This window comes from Sardina pilchardus, chromosome 8 (genome assembly GCF_963854185.1).
Source record: "Sardina pilchardus chromosome 8, fSarPil1.1, whole genome shotgun sequence".
Taxonomy (NCBI): Eukaryota; Metazoa; Chordata; class Actinopteri; order Clupeiformes; family Clupeidae; genus Sardina; species Sardina pilchardus.
In genome coordinates, this window is record NC_085001.1 from 15,598,043 (window position 1) to 15,617,297 (window position 19,255).

The following is a 19,255-nucleotide window of genomic DNA, read 5'->3' on the forward strand; positions in this document are numbered from 1 at the left end:
GCAATCAGTTGTCCCGTTTAAATATCCGAGACCCAGCCAGTCAGAGTGAAATTGAAATATTCAAAAAGATTTTTATTACTGCAGTTTAAACTGTGGATATCAATCTGATCATTTTCAAGAGGTTTATGAGTGAAATCCAAAACGGCAACAACCTGAATTGATATGTTCATATTTTTTTATAATCCACATGATGGTGAAAACATAAGGTCTCATTTATGTACAAAAAAAAGCAAAAAAAGTTGTAGGGGAAAAATATTTTTAAAAGCAGTCTATCATTTCACATCAGCGTCCGAGCTGACATTCAGGGGAGGTATATAAAACCCTGATTTACTGGTGGGCGGCAGTGGGTTGAGTACATGGATATGGTGGTGGTGGACCAGGAGTTATTTTCCATGGATCCAGGCATGAAATAGTGTTATGAAATAGGTCACCACAGTTCTTCCTCCTCCTCCTCCTCCTCCTCCACCTCCTCCTCCTCTTCCTCCTCCATCACTCCCCACCCCACCCCCCGTCCCCCACTCTTGGACAGGAACTCACAAAGGCTGGGCTTTTTCAGGGTGTTAACGTGCGCTCGCCTGCCCCCGGGTGCGTTGGGTCCTGCTCTCCACTGGAGGATAAATATTTACCAAGGGGACCTGGAGGTCTAGTCAGTTGGCTGGAGGTTGGGGATGGGGGGGAATGTGGGGTGGAAAGGTTCATCTGTGCTGCCCACCCCACCGCACCCCACTCTACTGCTCTCTCTAGTTCGTGGGGGGGCCGTGAAGGTGTTGCTTCGGCAGGAGGTACACCTGTATGCCACCGGGTGGCAGTGATGGTGGAGGTGTGTGTGTGCGTGTGTGTGTAGGAGGGGGGGTGCCTGTTTTTCCACTGTTGTAGGCAGCCGAGTGGAGTGGTGTACTTCCATGTTTCCTGCTCAGGCAGGAGTCAGGGGCCATGGAGGCTCTGTGGAGCATGTTGTTGACTGTGGGTTTGGAAAGTGGAGGAGGTGTGTGTGTGTGTGTGTGTGTGTGCGTGTGTGTGTGTGAGAGGGTGAAACAAGACTTATGAGGCCTCACAGCTGTCCAGGTGACCCTCTCCAACAAAGGTCCACTTCTCTCTGCGGGACCCAGAGGCAAGTGACTGTGTGTGTGTAAGCGGGAGGCTGAGGAGAGCTGACCTGAGAGCTGACCTGCACCAGTGGGCCTCACTCAGGACGGCCCTCACAGGTGTGGCCCTATCACACAGGTGAGGTAGAGAGGGGGGGGGGGGTAATGAATGTGTAGGAGGATGTTGTAGGAGCTCCACGCCAGTGAACCATAAAGAGGGAGAGAGAGAGGGAGGGAAAGGGAGAGAAAGGGAGAGAGAGAGAGAGGGAGGGAAAGGGAGAGAAAGGGAGAGAGAGAGGGAAGGAGAGAGAGAGGGAGAAAGAGAGTGAGGGAGAGAGAAGGAGGGATAGAGAGAGGGAGGGAGAGAGAGGGAGGGAGAGAGAGAGGGAGGGAAAGAGAGAGGGAGTCTGGCTCCCTTCTTACCATGCTGTGGGCCAGCCATCCCTTCAGACGCCTGTCAGCAGCAGTTTAGGCCGGCTGATAACAGAGAGGCTGGAATGTTTCTCTTGGCAGCCAGCAGGGGCTCATCGGGTACCCTCTCTCTCTCTCTCTCTCTCTCTCTCTCTCTCTCTCTCTCTCTCTCTCTCTCTCTCTCTCTCTCTCTCTCTCTCTCTCTCTCTCTCTCTCTCTCTCTCTCCCTGTTTCTCTCGCTGTGTCTGGAGGTAGCGCTCAAGACGTCCGTCAAGCGTGTATCTCCGGGGGGTTGAAAGAGGAGGCAGGAGATATCCACCTCCTGCCGCATCCCCAAACAAACGCGCCTCCGTCTCCGCCTGTCACTGCCACCGAGGTCTTCGGTCCGTGTTTTTCCGGGCATCCCGTTCAGCCCTGTTGGAATGTCGTCGCTCTCTTCCGACAGGCTTGATGTGTGGGAATCAGGGAAGGGCAACGCCGCCCGGGCCGGCTGCTCCTTTCCGCTCTCATGAGCTCGGAGCGCTGACCACCGGGGCCCGGCTCGTCCCCCGCGACCCGAGTGGACATCAAAGGCAGACCGGGGGCTGTGCGGGGCGGTGTGTGTGTGTGTGTGTGTGGGGGGGGGGGTCTCTGTTTGGCCAGGTGGCCCTGCCTGTTGTTGGTATGTTGCCATGCTGAAAAAACGAGAGAAAAAGAGATCAGTTGCTCCACTGCTGCTGCCTGAGACCACATCTGTGGCGTCCACCTCTCCCTGTGACTGTGGTCAGCCACTTGAATGACCGTTTATTTCGCTCCCTCCGGCTGGCTAGTTTTCCCTTGAAGCATACCTGTTGTCCTCCCCACACACGCAACCTCAGACTGAGCTGATTATACGGTATACATGCTGACGCTGGGGTCCACTCTCTGAACACGGGGGTCTGTGGACTCTCAGCTACATCTGATACTAGTTCAAGTTCAAGTTCAGAGTTTATTGTCATGTACTCATGTAATGTAATTCATTTATAAGTAATTAAATTCCTTGTGCTCAAGTTCCATTCAACTACAGAAATAAATAAAAAATGAAAAAATAAATAAATAGATACTATATTTAGAAAAAAAGAGGGGTTGGGTAGCACCAAGGGACACCCAGGAGCAAAAGGGGCAAGGCAAAACCCATAAATAATAAATAAATGATATTATAATAATATATAATAGATTATACAGACTATACTAAGCCACAGCTACAGTACATCTACCGTAATTTCCCAACTATTAGCTGCAGCTTGTACATTGATTTTGCTACATTTCTTCAGCTATGAGGTTAATTCCCAGAGGCAGTTAATGTGGTATTAATATGGTTTTGTTTCTTATAACTTGCATAAAACACTGTCCTGTCGTTGCACCTTGTGCAATGTGCAATTGCATTCACTGCAATCACTAGACCTGAGACTCTGCTAGTGATACAGCCATGGTCAGTGAATATCAGCTATTTGCAGTGGGCTGCTTGGTACGTGCATAAAATCAAAACATAAATGTGACCACTGTGGCAAAACGTTAGCATGCGCAGATTGCGCGCGCACATACACAGACAGACACACACACACTACACAAACACACACACACACACACACACACACACACACACACCACACACCACACAGACACACACACACACGTACGCACTCACATACACACACTTACACACACTTACACACACACACACACACACCACACAGACACACGCACACGCACACGCACACGCACACTCACATACACATACACATACACACACACACCCACACCCACACACATACACACACACACACCCACACACGCACACTATTTCCATTTTACCAGCAATCCCAAATGTCTGTGTTCATACCTGTGTTGATATTAGTATCAGAAACATGGAATGTGTTCATGGCGACTGCGGAAAACACTGGCCTGCTTGTGTTAACCTCATCACTTCTGAGAAATCCGTTCAGCTGATGACAGCTTGTTTAGATCTGCCACAGCGGGTTTGCAATAGCCCATCACGCTGAGAGCTTTTCTGCAGAGGATATGTGCATGACTGTAAATAAATACGTATGCATTGTATATGCACATAAAAATGCATTTACATATATATTCAGTTACGCCTACATGTGATTTGTTGTGGTAACAAGCTATTTAAAACATAACATTATTTCTCCTTGAGTGTGTGTGAAGTTATGTGGATATTTGAATGTGGTTTTAAAGCTTACAATGACTTTAATTTGAATATAAAATATTATTTTTCCTCTGGCAAAGTACCTTCAAAGGGCATTGCCTCAGCCACATTTGCCTTTCTGGTTTCAAGCTCTGCAATGTTGTTTTTGCAAAGCTGATTTCTTTACTGGGATCAAACCTAAAGCTGCCTTCATGTTGCCTTAACACCACACTCTACCATGGTAGCCATCATGCTCGGTGAATATAGGGCTCATGAAAGCATTACTAAGTGAATAGACAACTTGTGGAAGAATGTGAAAGAAAGCATTATTAAGTGAATAGACTGTGGAAGACAGTGGACGAATGTGAAAGATGTGAATCGGAACCAAAAACCTGAAGAAACCTCAATGACTTGACCTAATTCTCCCTCTCCTCTTTTCCTTCTTGTAGTCCTTGCCAACAAGAGCAGGGGCCACGTGGGCCTCATCACCCCCACATTTGGGGGTCCCAACAGCGGCCCTAAGGTCCCCGTCACGGACAGGCCCGTGCCCCAGGCGCACCCCAAGGACGAGGACTCGCTGGTGCAGAGGGCCGAGCACGTCCCCGCAGGCACCCGCACGCCCGTGTGTGCCCACTGCGACAAAGTCATCAGGTCAGACGCTCCGCTGTCACAGCCTTGTGAATACCCATGAGGGTCTAGACCTAGGGGTGTCTCTCAACATCTCTCCTCGATCCTCAATGCTCGATCCTCGAAGGGCGTTCCCACTGATCTATAGCTAAACCTGGATAAGACTATCCCATTGTTGCCGCCCCATCATTCTTTATGTAGATCAGTGAGGATGGAGGCCCGAGGAGGTAGGGAGGATGTATAAAAGCCGAATGAGAGGCACCCCTGGTGGTGTAGAACATCTCCTCTATAGACCACCTGTTAGAGACAAACAATAACAACAAAGAACAACAACAGTAAAATCACATTTAGAGTAATATTTCTGTAGCACATTTTGCAGTCACACCATTGTAATACAATACCAGGTGGCCGATACAGGATGAACAGAAAACAAAAATGAACAACAAATGTAAGACACAGGTTAATGCAGTAGCTATGTAGCTGGGCTGTGCAGAAACTTTTGAGGGGACAGGCACTCAAATATAAAAAGGGACACTTGAAACATTTTTAAACACTATTTGCCAACACACACAATTTACAGCTCAGTCTGTTGAATTACAAAATAGTGACTCATATTCAAACAATATGCAACATGAAATGTTACAGCAAACCACGTGTCCGGCATTCTGTATTATCAGAAGAGGATTTGAAGGAGTAACAACTGTGTGTGTTTTGCCGTTTCTCTCTCTTGCTCTCTACTTGACCTCTGCTGGCCGCTCTCATGTTCTCGTTCCTCCTTGTCCATCCATCCTCATAGGCCGCGCTGGCCAGCCAATCTCCTAATGTTTTCCTCTTTAGTTATTACGCCATTGTGCCAAAAAGGCTTAATCCCCGTGCTTATGATGCCCTTTACAAAGCATCCATCCACGGGATGTCTTATCAAAGCCCTTTCAATCAGCGTTATGAAACGAGGTGGGAGGAAGAGACGGATCACAGACCTGGCCGATAAGAGCCCTGCGCTTTCTTTCTTTCTCTCCCTCTCTCTCTCTCTCTCTCTCTCTCTCTCTCTCTCTCTCTCTCCCCACCTCTCTCTGAAGGTGTACGGTTCATACTTTAATTTGCAGAGTTAGAACTGATGAATATATCATGACAGCCAGTGCAGGAGGATCGGCACGCCGCGGCCGGCCCTCTTTCTCTGGGTAATTACAGTTCATGCCCTCTGCCGGATCATTGTTTGGCAGGTACCCGCCTGCTTTGTAGGCCTGGAGTGTTGGTTTCACCGTGTCCCAGGGATAGGGTGGCAGACGCCGGCTCGTGCCAAGGAGTGTCGGTGACACCCGAGTTTAGGATGACCATTGTTTGCATTAAATATCCCTGTGTTGTTTTCCCACTTAAGCTAATCATCCCATTTGTGGAGGGCCCTTGGCTGACTAGCTGGGCGGATGCTAATTTGGAGCTGTAGCCATTGTTCTCGTTCCATTAATAGTTTGCCAGAGAGGCAGGTTCACGAGTGAAATATCAAACCATCTGTGTGTGTCGTCTTGGAATATAGAGCTGATTAGCCGGTTCAGTTTTTGTGAGTAATAACACTTAGCTCACGCACCATGTAATATAATTTCTCTTAGTGTTTCATTTCAATGTGAGCTGAAAAAGAGTGTGTGCCTGGTGTGAATTAATGAAATGTAATTGATTGGTTCACCTCCATCATTCGAGGCCTCACCTCAGTAGCTAAGTGTGGTGTGATAACGCCATGTAATTATAGTTCTACATGTACAGTATCTTCATTTAAATGCAGAGTTTTTCAGTTTGAAACTCCTTCAGTTAGAAGCCCATATTCTCTGAAGCTCACATACACTGAGGACGGCTTGACGCCGAAACACGTATGTTTAGGCATGGTGCAATAATAAAAAAAGTAAAAAGAATGAACTAGTGAGTGCGGTTCTTTTGCACATTAGAATGGGATACTTTCAACTCGCACTCGAAGAAGCAAAGAGATGGTTTTGGAGTTTGAGCGCGCCTCTCTCTGACTGCAACTCCAGCTCACATTAACCTGGTCTGTTCTGTGCTCCCACAGGGGGCCCTTCCTGGTGGCGATGGGCAAGGCGTGGCACCCGGAGGAGTTCAACTGCGCCCACTGCCGCACCTCCCTGGCCGACATCGGCTTCGTGGAGGAGCAGGGCTCCGTGTGCTGCGAGCACTGCTACGAGGAGTTCTTCGCCCCCACCTGCGGCCGCTGCCAGGGCAAGATCCTGGGGGTGAGTCGGGGGGATGGGTTGGGGGGTGTCCTCATGGATGTGTGCTTTGCAATGGATCTGGCTCTGTTGGCACCCTTGTGTTGCTGGTATGCTGCCTGGCTGTTTGAAAGCGGTCGACTTGCTGATAGATCGACCCGTCCACATGGGCTAAATCACTGAACCGAAGGAGCCACATGGCTCATTCTGAACAGCCGCAAACACATGAGCCCTTCAGCCACTTCTTTGCATACCCCTGGATATGGACATTATATATATACTGAATGGAGACACTCCTTCACTGCAGAGTGTAATTCATTTTGTGCAACGCCAAGCTTAACCACATTGGTTCAATAGGTTTTTGCACCAGCGGGAGGTTGGCATCTCAAAGAAAAAAGAAAAATCGTTTGTCTGAACGTTCACATTCTTGCAGCCTGTTTTGTTCCTCTTCTCACATGCACATGTGATAATCCCTGCTTTTGCTCAGTTTGCCCCTCATTCCTGAGCCCAATCCCCTGGTGTGGCGAGTTCTCACCACTGAACTGTGGGAAACCAGCATATGCTCTTAATCTGTGTCATGTGGCATGTCGAGCAGAGGAATGGGGTTAGTGGTGTGTGTGTGTGTGTGTGTGTGTGTGTGTGTGTGTGTGTGTGTGTGTGTGTGTGTGTGTGTGTGTGTGTGTGTGTGTGTGTGTGTGTGTGTGTGTGTGTGTGTGTGTGTGTGTGTGTGCGTGTGTGTGGGGGGCAGTGCACTCCTGCTCAGATGTGTTAGAATTAGCGCTCAACTAATAGAAAAGGTCAATGACTGAGGGGTGGGAGGCAGAGGATGTAGGACACACATATGCACTCACAGACAGACAGACAGACACACACTCACACTCTCACACACACACACACCATACACACACATATATTAACACCACATCCTGAAAATAATCAAAATCAGCCAAAGCCTCATAAGCCTGGGATACTGACGTGCATGTAGACGCAGTCATCGTTAGGCTTAGGAAGGCTGGCAAGCTGCGTCTCATCCTGGTGATCAACGAGAGCTGATAATGAACCAGACCATGACACTCGTTCTTGGTCTGGTTCATCTGTGCCGTTTCCCCGTCTGTGGCCTCTCAAATGCAAACCCGTCTGTCTGGTGTCCCATCTCCTCCCCCTCCCCCTCCCCCATCTCTTCTCCTCGTCCAGGAAGTGATCAACGCCCTGAAGCAGACCTGGCACGTGCACTGCTTCCTGTGCGCCTCCTGCCAGCAGCCCATCCGCAACAACACCTTCCACCTGGAGGACGGCGAGCCCTACTGCGAGAACGGTGAGAGAGACGCCACACACACACACACACACACACACACACACACACACACACACACACAAACACACACAAGCGCAACACACACATGCGTAGGTTTGTCTCCGTCAGGTGAGAGAGACGCCACACACACACACACACACAAACACACACACACACACACACACACAAAAACACACACAAGCGCAACACACACACACGCGTAGGTTTGTCTCCGTCAGGTGAGAGAGACGCCACACACACACACACACACACACACACACACACAAAAACACACACAAGCGCAACACACACATGCGTAGGTTTGTCTCCGTCAGCACAGAATGCCTCACACCACATCCATTCAGATGGATTAGGGGAAAAATCCCACTTCCGTCAGCGAGGTGAGAGGAAACGGCCCTCTGTGTCAATGAGTGCTGACAGCACTACGGCGTGTGTTGCTTCATTCAGTCAACACCCAGGTTGCTGAACACACATCAATTACAAACACACACACACCACTGCAGCAGCAGTGAAGGCTGCAGCAACAAGCTCAAGCAGTGACATAATTGCCAGGCGAAATGAAAAATAAAAAATCAAAAAACGCTCGTAAACTTGTTTTTTTTCTCCCCTTGGTGCACTCAACACTTGTTTTTTTCGTCCGCACCCATAGATTACTACAACTTGTTTGGGACCAGCTGTCATGGTTGTGATTTTCCTATCGAGGCTGGGGACAAATTCCTCGAGGCCCTGGGGTTCACATGGCACGACACCTGCTTCGTGTGTGCGGTAAGTCCAGTGTGCGGTCAGCGTGTGTACGTGACCTCAGCGCGTGTGTGTGCACAAGTCACCTTATAAACAGACAGTTTGTTAACAGTTGGACTGTGTATATTTTCAGTGTTTATTTAGTCAGACAGTGCCAAGGGATTATGTTGGTGCCCCGTGAACACTTCCGCACTGAAAACGTGCGCGCAGAGAATGTGCGTTTTATGAATGAACAGTGTTCATGGGGCCAGTTGCTTTGAGATATTTCGAGATTTTACTGTAGGTGTGTGTGTGTGTGTGTGTGTGTGTTTTTTTTTCAGTTCACATTTCACCAGCCGTGTCTGTGCATAGGGGTGCAATGCTGTTTTGTGAAGGGCTTGTTGTGATTGCGGAGGACACCTCTGTGCGTAGGGGTGCAATGCTGTTGTGTGAAGGGCTCCTTGTGATTGCTGATGGCACCTCTGTGTTTGTATTTTAGGTATGCTGCGCAAGTCTTGAGAGTCAGACTTTCTTCTCCAAGAAGGACAAGCTGTTGTGCAAGAAGCACGCCAACACCGTCAAAATATGAACCTCGGTCCTGAAGAGCTGCAGAGGATCGGGGAGAGGCGGAGAGAGAGCGAGAGAGAGCGAGAGAGAGAGAGCACATTCTTCTGTGTGAGAGGAAGAACCTTTTTATTGTAATGGACAGAGGCCTGGATCATCTATCTTTTCGCTTTCACACTAAAGTAAGGCTGTCTTTGTTAAGTACCTTGTAAATTCAGAATCCAGACTCCTCTCTCTCACCCCTTAGACGCGTAGTTAATGGAAGAAGCCACGGGTTGAAGTTCAGTTTTTTCAAACCAACTTTAGCCAATTCATCTTGCAGCTCACGCGGTGCATTATAGACTCAATATAAACATTTTTACAAGGAGGAAAAAAAGGAATTCTAATTAAAGGGCTGTGTTTTCTCTCTATCAACAGGGGTGGCTAGTTTCTCTACAGTTTGTTTCCATTCCTTTCTCCCGAGTAATTGAATCACAGAATTTGTGTATAGTTCATGATAATTTGCCGCCATTTTTTTTTCTCTCCTCTGTGTGAATGGCATTCTTTAAACATCGGATAGAGAGCTTTTTTTTCTGAGGGGGTCAGGTCAAAGCTGGACTAGTCCATCTAGCTGAAAGTCCATCTGTGGCTACACCTCCTCTGTCCGCTGGATGAATGGAGCCCGTTGTCTGGGGTAACAGCGTTAAACAGCGACGCGGGTCAGATCACATGCGTCCCACGCACTTGAAATGTGTGCTCATATCGTAAATCCTCTCGGGTTCTTATGCTCCAGCATGGCTTTCAGCTCACTCTCTTACACATCACCATCGTGTGTGTGTGTGTGTGTGTGTGTGTGTGTGTGTGTGTGTAAATGAGGGGGAAGCTAACAATACGAACATGAATTATGAAAACATGTTGGAACATGAAGAAATGCAGGTGGCTAAAATTTGGCTAGAGTTTAAAATGGTCAGTTTCAAATAAAAGTGGACATTCATTTTGAACTTGAGTCAATGTCAGCACCAGGCGTTCTCCAGAGGCTTCAGAAATGCACCCAGGTCATTTTAGGCCTACTACATTTTGGATTCCTTCATAAGAGATGTGATGTAATACAAAGAATGTGGGGAAACTTCATTATATTATTTAATTGTCATATGGCATATATATATTTTTTTTTCTCTTTCCTTTTTTTCTTTTGTCTCTAACACAAAAATAACACACACACAAATAAAGACACACATGCACCACACTCACACAACCTAATGACAACCAGATAATTATACCTGTTTGGCTTAATTTGCTTTCATCAAGGGTAAGGGAGAGACTCAGTGTTTTCTTTTCAGAGTTAAAAAGTTAAAGTTTGTCATAAACTAATGAAAATGCTGTGATTACTTTCCAGATGATAATGTATTGCTATATTGTCAAAAGAATAAAACAAAGAAAAAATGTGAATTGTCTTGTCTTACTGAACAAAATCTTTGTCTTGAATCTATGACTAGAGGCTAAAAGATGCATGGGCATTATTGTGGATAGCACACACAAACACAACTGTGTGTCCAAGCACCCTTTCACTCCAACATATGTATTACATGTATTTATTGTAAACCCTTCAAACTCGAGCAGTAAGTTAGGCCCCTAAGATCAAACACATAAATCATAGCAGAGATGTTGAGGTTTGAGGTTTTCTCCATATTGGCCCTCATTTCAGTACTGTACAAAATACAATCTATTAAGGAGTAATGTGTACAAAAACTTCCTCAAAACGCAACCTTAAACAACTCAATTGCTCTCTGACATGCAAAACCTGTTATGTTAAATCAAGCAGCCTGCAAGCTGTAGGAATGAGGAAAATAGCAATGTGTTACCATGAGAAGTTTAAAATGGCTCATGTTTCCATAACTGTCATGACTTCTGCTTCAAGTACTTTTAACACTTACTATTTATTAGCGTATGACAAGAGCTGTTGTGGGCAGTGACGGATGTCCTACAGCTGATTTAAAAGAAGATGACAGGATATGATACGCGCATGGTATGTTTCTGTTACAGCTTGGTTGCAGCATTGCAGGGTCTCCTCATGTAGTTGTTAGCTCGTGTGATACCTGTTGTACAGTATTTCCTAAAAGTAATAAAAACGTGTGGTTAATACGCGGATGTGCCCTTACTCAAATTCACTCACTCACCCTCACTCACTGTCGCTCTCTTTGTACACACCTGACCTCCCGGTTGAGGGTGATGGCCTCGGTGGCGTAAAGGCAGTAAACGCACACCGGGACATCGGGTGACGGGGTCGTGACCTCCACGGCATGGCTCAAAGAAACATTCACTCCTGTCACAATGGTTACTTTCTCTCTTCACCGCGGCACCGTGAAAGACCTGCCTGTGTTTGCGACTCTGCAGCTGGAGAGGCAGAGGTGTAGGTGGGCGCACAAGGGCTTCAGTCTATTAGTCACCGTATCAAGAAGGGTCACCTCTAAAAAAAAAAAACCTAGCAGACATTAGCTACTTTTTCGCCGACTTGTCTTTTCAACAAGGTTCATTTGTTCAATTGTGGAATCAGGGCACATTTGCCATTCACCCCTGCATGGTTTGATTGATATTACAAATAGGCAAACAAAAGCGTCATATCACTTTGTTATTAATAATTTAACAAAAGAGAACTTCCGCCGCACACATTTGAATAACAAATTTACAATAAATCATACACCACATCCACCTGGCCCTGTTACTGTTAGGCTTCTGGCCATTTTAGCTAATGTAAGCTGAGGGCGAAACAAAGCGCTGCATTGTGGCGGTTCATTAATTATACTGCAGGTTCCTGTTCAAACGGGTGTTTGTGGAAGGGTGGGGGTGATATGGTAGGTAAGGGGTGGTTGAGGAAACACCCCAGGTGTATGAAGATTCATGCTGGCTGCGCAGGTGGATTGCAAAAAAGTAGACTGCCAGAGTTAGAGGTAGCTTCAATCATGTCAGTTTCAATACAGACAACTTGAGCATGGATAGGTTCTGCGTTATATAGCCAACAGACATATGTGGTTTAGCACAAACTGTTCATTCTCTTGTCAAAATATGCCTTTGATAGGCATGTAATAGGCTACATGTAAAAATAGACGTTGACATTCTTTAGGCCTAATATTTTATAGTTTTTATAGTTTAACTATTCATTTAAAATAACCTACCATTGTTATTAATTTAAGAGCACCTGTTATGTAGAGAATATTTTGTGTCAGGCGTACATCTACATTTAATTTAAACCAGTTTCAATATTTCAGCTGACAACACATCTACAGTAGCATGCAACAGACAATTCTGTCCATAGTGTGATTGTTTTAGTTTAAATAAAGAGTCAGGCCATTTACGCATAGGGCATAAGATGCTTCAGAAGAACCTGCACCTCCTCAAGACGTCAGTAGTTGGAGCTACGGATCGTTTTGCCCCTGAAGACGAAATAGCAAGGAACGGGGGCAGACCAGAGAGGTTGTTGACTTGGAAAAGACCGCAACTTGTCTCTCTCCTCGTGGCGGCAAGAAGACGATAAAGTCGAGTTCCGCGAAGTATTCAAGAAATACGAAGAGGTTCGTCTACAGAAGAAGGTGAGCACAAGTGTCAGTCATGATTTCCAAAGATGAAAGCGCAGTCTAATGGATGCGTGAGCCATCGCGGAGGTAGGCTACTGATTCTGAAGTGTTGACCACAGCCACTTAAATCAGATGCACACTGGTTGCTGAACTCAGAAACCCACCGCCATGTACTGTTCTTTCGAATGTTCTTGATGTTTGTCGTTTAGGGGTTTGCTAGTGTAAGTAAGACTACTTCTCTCTGCTAGAAAGAAGTGGAGTGCGCTGCAAAACGATGTTCCATCTATTAGGCTACATTTATATCACCTGATACATGAATGTAGGCTAACAAGGGGAGAGAAACACAACGTTGTTATTAGGCTGGTATTAGACATCAGACATTCCTTGCTGAAAAGTTTTTGTAAGACTTTGAAGAGCGTGTGCAGTATTTTAAAGAGCAACTGTTGCCGTAATAGTCAAATAGACTGGTCAGCTGACGCTTGAATCATTATTGGTATTCTGTAATGTGTCCACATTAATGGTCAGTCTGTGTCCACCAACAAATGGTGATTACTTTTGACTACGAAAGAATGAAAAACTTTGCCTATTTGCTATATTTTAAATGTGGTATACATCTGCTTCTTCATAACTGCAAGGAGTTTTCTGTTTGCGAGAATGAATGTCTGATATAAAATCAAGAACTTAATAAATGCATGTCACATTTCAAGTGCATAACAAAACCGGGATGTCTTGATGAGATAATGATCTGTTTTTGCAATAAGTTATGAATAAGCAACACTGAATATGATTTATTTCCTTTAGCCAGAATGCATCTTATTGTTTTGATCAGACCTGTCTTCTGCAGCAAATTGCAAGCTTATGAAACTTTATGATGGAATAGTGTAGTATATTATATTTCATGGGGGAGAAATTTGGCATACCTATGATTCTGAGTCAACAGGGTATATATTCTGTATGCATACAGTGATGACACCAGCCAGCCCCACCATGATGTGTTCCATTGAGCAAGGCACACTGGTAATGCTCTATTTGGCTATTGTCTGGATATGGGAGCTGTGCCTGCTTTTTGGGTGCAAAGAAAGCGACTGAAAGTAAATTAGGCATCTCCCACAGTTCAGTCCAGACCTGGCAGCCCCCTCCCGACTCTGGTAACCAGGTCCAGCTGTCTGTCAGTGTGGGTTATGACAAGCGTATGTCTGAGAGTGTGTGACCATATGGCCGAGTGCGTCCAATTCTTACCTCACCTCCACTCCGCTCCACACAGTGTGCTGCCGCTGGATCAGTCTGGGACTCAGGCAGGAAAAGAGTCAGCAAAAGCGAGAGAGAGAGCGAGAGCGAGTGGAAGTAAAGGAGCAGTTGTATATATGTGTGTGTGTGTGTGTGTGTGTGTGTGTGTGTCTGTCTGTGTGTTTGTGTGTGTGTGTGTGTGTGAGAGAGAGAGAGAGAGAGAGAAAGAGTGTGAGAGAGAAAAAGAGAGAGGGTGTGTGTGTGACAGAGCGAGAGTGGGGACAGAGTAAGAAGTCTGGGCTGTGTGAGCTTGAGCTGATTTATTTAGGCTACAAACTGATGCCATCCACGTTGTCATTTCTGATCACCTCAAACAATAGGTCTGGGCCCTTTTTTATAGAGTGCAAAGCCAACAGCGTGTTGTGTTGTGTCTGCAGAAGTAGGTTAATGGCTGTTTCCACATCGCCACCGATCACAAAGACGTACACATTTGATCTAGAGCAAGGTGTTACCTTGTTCCTGATATCAAACCAAGTTCAATGTGTCTGCTACTGGCTCTTTTGTTCTGGTTTTGTTTGTTCACTAAGCCTTTGTGTCACACCCCTGGGACTGAGCACAATACGATTGCTATCATGAGGTCTGCCCCTGGGCCCATGGTACTCTCTCTCTGTTTTCACTTCACACTATTCTCTACTTAGCCACTGGATCAAAAAAAAGGGCCTTTCCATTACGGCCAGTTGTGTATCTGGATCACACGCCATTTGATATAGTATATAAATTTGCACTGCCATTGTCTTGATGAATCCCGTTGATGGTTTGCAAATAAACACCTGACACCTCAGTCTCGCCCTAGGACAACAATGATCCTCAGTGTGTGTGTGTGCCACCTGGATTAAAAACACAAATAGGGTCGACACTGTTACATGGTTGTAAAGTGCCTTTTCTGTTATCGGGCCGTGTTCTTTTGCTAAAGGCAAGGCGTGAAAGATTACTGCCACAACAGCAACAACACGAAACGGTGGCGCTCCACTGGGAATCGTAAATCATGTTACCATGTAATGAGTGGGACTCGCGCAAACACGACTTGATCAGCACGAGGGCCATTGGGGAGGAACTGTAATTCTTTGAATATTGTTTTGTGTTACGAAAGATCCAGCGGTTAGACTCACCCAATAAAACAGTTTGTTAGCGCCATTGCCAAACCCCCTTCACCATACACATGCACACCAGTGAGAAGGTCAAAAGGAGCGCGTCAAAACAAATAACATCTAATACCTGTTGCATATGACTCAGAAGAATGTGCCCAGAGTAGGTTATAAAAACACCACCAACATCATTTGCAAGTGGCGCCTATTTGAGGCAAATTATGCATGTCATGCAGCTCCTACAAGGATACAAGGATACAAGGAGTTTTATTTTGTGTTATTTGATTTTTTCTTGACACTGGTGTCCATGAAGCTCTTCAAACTCTTCGTCTTTTTTTATATAGAAAATATCACATCCATCTGTGAAGCAGCTTGTTTATATTTCTGCATCTGTGAGAGTCTGACATTCCTATGCAGTATCTGTCTTTTGTGCCTTTGCCTCCTATAGCCTCCATTCCAGTAACACGCTGGCCTAAGGATTGCAACCATATCTGGAGGACCAGGTGATGACGACGCACCTTCAACCTGGCAGGCAGGTAGATTCATTATGTACACATTACTTTGTAACGCCTTCATGCGCTTGTCGTTAAACGCTGTTTTCCTTTCCTCCCTTTTTCCCCTCTGGTTCACGTTTGCTGGGCAATAGATGATGCTTTGTCCATCCACAATGCTCTAAATCGTGTGTTTGCGGAATGGAACATATTGTTCAGCTCCCACATGTTTTTCTGAGCTGAGGTGTTTGAATTTTTCTCCGGCCCAATGTCCACATTTGTCTGTAATGCACAGGGAAAATGCACCGGGGCCGTTTACTATGGCTGGACCTATCGTCCAGGCCACGAATAATGTGTGTGTTTCTCTCTCTGTGTGTGTGTGTGTGTGTGTGTGTGTGTGTGTGGGTGTGCGTGTATTTTGAATAACGTCTGTTATGTAGAGGCCAGCCCATTGTGTGCGGTGTGGTGATGAGTGCCTACATTTCAGAAGAAAACATTGGGAGCATTTATCACAGACTTTTGGACACATCAAAACCCAGAGACACTTTGTCATATTTCTTTTGCTCTAACTGCTTGCAGATTTGGGCTCCGTTTGTTTTTTTCCCTTTCTCTTTTTCTCTCCATTCTCACACTCTCTCTCCCTCTGTCCCTCTCTCTCTCTCTCTCTCTCTCTCTTTTCTATTATTGTTATTTTCTTGAAGGGAGTTGCAAGGATGGAGGAAACCTGCTTTTGAGCCGTACGGTCATTTGTAATACGGCGGGACCAAAAGGGAAGGGGAGGACTGGGGCTGATGACACTCACGCCTAGTGAATCACACACATGTCTTTGATTTAGGCCCATTTCTTTCTTCGCTAACCCCCCCACCTCACCCTAACCCCCCCCCCCCACCCCCCCCCACACCCCATCTTCTCGCTGCATCGGAACGAGACTTGACTCCTGGCTGCAGGCAAGGCGAAGGCACGGATTTAGGGCCCCGATGATTTGAGGCCTTTTCTCAAGGCTTTGATATTTCAGAGCCCGACTTGTTTTTCAGAGAGGGGGGGAATGATTGAGTCTGGCTCAAGGGGTCTCCTGCATTCGCCGCAGGACGGTGTACTTCCCGTGTGTGTGTGTGTGTGTGTGTGTGTGTGTGTGTTTGTGTGTGCGAAGGTGTGTGTGTATAGGTGGGGGGCGGGGGTCCGTGTGGATGACTGATTTGTTTCTCTCGGGTTTCGCCTGTGCTGTCTGAAGGTATCAATGTGTGCTTACATGTTAAAAAGACGTGGAGTTTTGAAGAAGAAGAAAAAAAAACGTCGCTCTTATTTTGGGCCAAGTAAAATACAACCTTTAAACGGGCCTTTATTGAAGTGTGGACAGTTCCTCATTCCATAGGATTGTTGTGCTTTGGAATGATAGAGCTCCACCATAGAGACAGGTAAAGAAAACAGCTGTGGTTCCATTAAATATTGTAGTGTAATATTTCACAATGTCTGTGTATTACAAAATGATGTGATCATTGGAAAACAAGAGTAAAATTATTATTATATATATTCAAAGAATTGCCTTCGTGACTGGATCATATCCTCATCACATTTCTCTGTTCACAACTTATTGCAGGCTACTTTGAGGGCGTGTGTGTGTGTGTGTGTGTGTGTGTGTGTGTGTGTGTGTGTGTGTGTGTGTGTGTGTGTGTGTGTGTGTGTGTGTGTGTGTGTGCATGTGCGTGTGCGTGTCTTTGTGTGCGTGTGTACTTTGAATGTGTGTGTGTGTGTGTACTTTGTGTGTGTGTGTGCAGACTGTTAGCAAAGGCTCTCCAAGGAATCCTCCGATGCGAATGTTCCCTCTCTTCTCCAATCTGCCCTGTTATTTGTGAAGGAATTACGTTATTATTAGGGTGACAGATAAGATAGCGATCTCGGGGAGGAAATTGAGCCATTGAAGCCCCAGCAGCTTTGGGCTGAATTACGAGCTGAGAAGACAGGCAGGCTCGAGCCGTGAGCGTGTTGGAGCGCGGGCGTCCCTGGGCTAGGAAGGGGCAGGTTTCTCTGCCAAGCCAGTTCCCCGAGTCTGACACTTCACTGACTAAGACTCTGCTGCGTCAGACAATCCCCCTGGGGAGTCACGTTTTTTTTTTGCACCTCCTCGCTGAATCCTGCCGCTTAGTCTGCTCAACCCCCCCCCCCCCCCCCCATATCAGTCACTGTTCTCGAGACTCTCAAACCACTTCCTCCTGATCTCTCTTTCTCTCTGCGCCTCCTCCTGATCTCTCTCCGCACCTCCTCCTGATCTCTCTCCGCACCTCCTCCTGATCTCTCTCTCCGCACCTCCTCCTGATGTCTCTGTCTTTGCACCTCCTCCTGATCTCTCTCTCCGCACCTCCTCCTGATCTCTCTCTCTGCTCCTCCTGATCTCTCTCTTTGCACATCCTCCTGATCTCTCTCTTTGCACCTCCTCCTGATCTCTCTCTCTCTGCACCTCCTCCTGATATCTCTCTCAGACCACCTCCTCTCAATGTCTCTCTCTCTGCTCCTCCTCCTCTCTCTCTGGGCTTGCTCTTCTCTGGCCAGCTTAAAAGCTCTGCTGGTTGGGCCTAATAACTCGGGCAGTCCTCTGTTCTCTCTCTCTCTCTCCCTCTCTCTCTCTCTCTCTCTCCCTCTCTCTCTTCCTCTCTCTCTCCCTCTCTCTCGTCCTCTTCCCTCCCGCTCCTCAGTCTTGGCCCCTCTGGCTGCAGGCTCATGCTTTTCCACTTTGGTAATTATTGCAACAGGAGTGCGTCTTCAAAGAGGAGTGGTAGTCATCTCAAGTCAGCTTGCAAATGGTTCCTTAGGCCCTGGAGGCCCAATACCTAACTCAACTCCCTTCTCTGCAAACACTTGCCTCTCTCTTTATCTTCCTCGCTCTCTTTTTTTTGTGCTGTCATATCTTTCCTGATAATGGCAAGATTGTGTCTCTCTCTCAGATTGTTGAATTATGTCGTTGTGTCTGTGCTGTGAGAAGGACAGGCAGTTAGAGGAGAGACAGAACGAGAGAGAGAGAGAAAGAGAGAGAGAGAGAGAGAGGGAGGGAGAGAGAGGGAGAGGGAACGATATAAATCACTTCAAGCTGTTGCCCTGGTGAGCGATTTGCCCGGAAGGTCTTTAACATTCTGAGAGATGGAAAGCATCGACTTCCTGTTATTAGAGAAATCTATAGTGAAGCAAAGGCTGAGTGGAGGAAGGAGGCGGAGAGGAAGTGAGCTGTGAACAGAGCGGCAGAGAGGAAGAAAAAAAAAGACTAGAATGAGAGAAAGAAAGAGAGAAAACGGAGAGAGAGAAAGAGAGAGGCAAATGGCACACATATTAGGCAGATGGTGGTGCTGAATGAAAATGTCTGTGTCGTGGAGGAATGCTCCTCTCTGCGGGGCTGGAAGGGGCCTGGGTGTTGAGTGCAGAGAGAGAGAGATGTCACTGAGAAAAGGGAGGGAAGTCATTGAGCTGTTCATGAGGTGTTCACACACATCCTCCAAATCCACACTAAACATCACGGGTCGCAATCAAACCTCTCTTCAGTGAGTCTCTCTCTGTGTCCTCCACAGCTCCCTATTCAGCTGCCTCAGCTGGGTCTGTGTGAGTGTGCTTAATGGAAGTGCACTCTGTAGCCATCTCTCGCTATCTCTCCCTCTGTCTCTCTCAATTTCACTCATAGTTAACCAGCGCGTTGTGTTAATGACTCCACTTCTCTGGTTCACAGATACTGTAGACTTAGTGTCTCTTCTCCTCTCTC

The 19,255-nt window shown here is 46.6% G+C and overlaps 1 protein-coding gene across 2 annotated transcripts in view; it reads left to right on the forward strand.

Annotated features, from left to right (window-relative positions):
* Window positions 1-10,521, forward strand: part of pdlim5a (PDZ and LIM domain 5a) — a 72,398-nt gene extending 61,877 nt beyond the window's left edge. For both annotated transcript variants that reach the window (XM_062542948.1, XM_062542949.1), the window contains exons 11-15: window positions 4,113-4,314; window positions 6,344-6,524; window positions 7,695-7,815; window positions 8,465-8,580; window positions 9,035-10,521. In XM_062542948.1, coding sequence (XP_062398932.1) covers window positions 4,113-4,314; window positions 6,344-6,524; window positions 7,695-7,815; window positions 8,465-8,580; window positions 9,035-9,124 — 710 coding nt within the window. In that variant the 3' untranslated portion in view covers window positions 9,125-10,521. The remainder of the gene's footprint in view (window positions 1-4,112; window positions 4,315-6,343; window positions 6,525-7,694; window positions 7,816-8,464; window positions 8,581-9,034) is intronic.
* The last annotated feature ends 8,734 nt before the right edge of the window (window positions 10,522-19,255 follow it).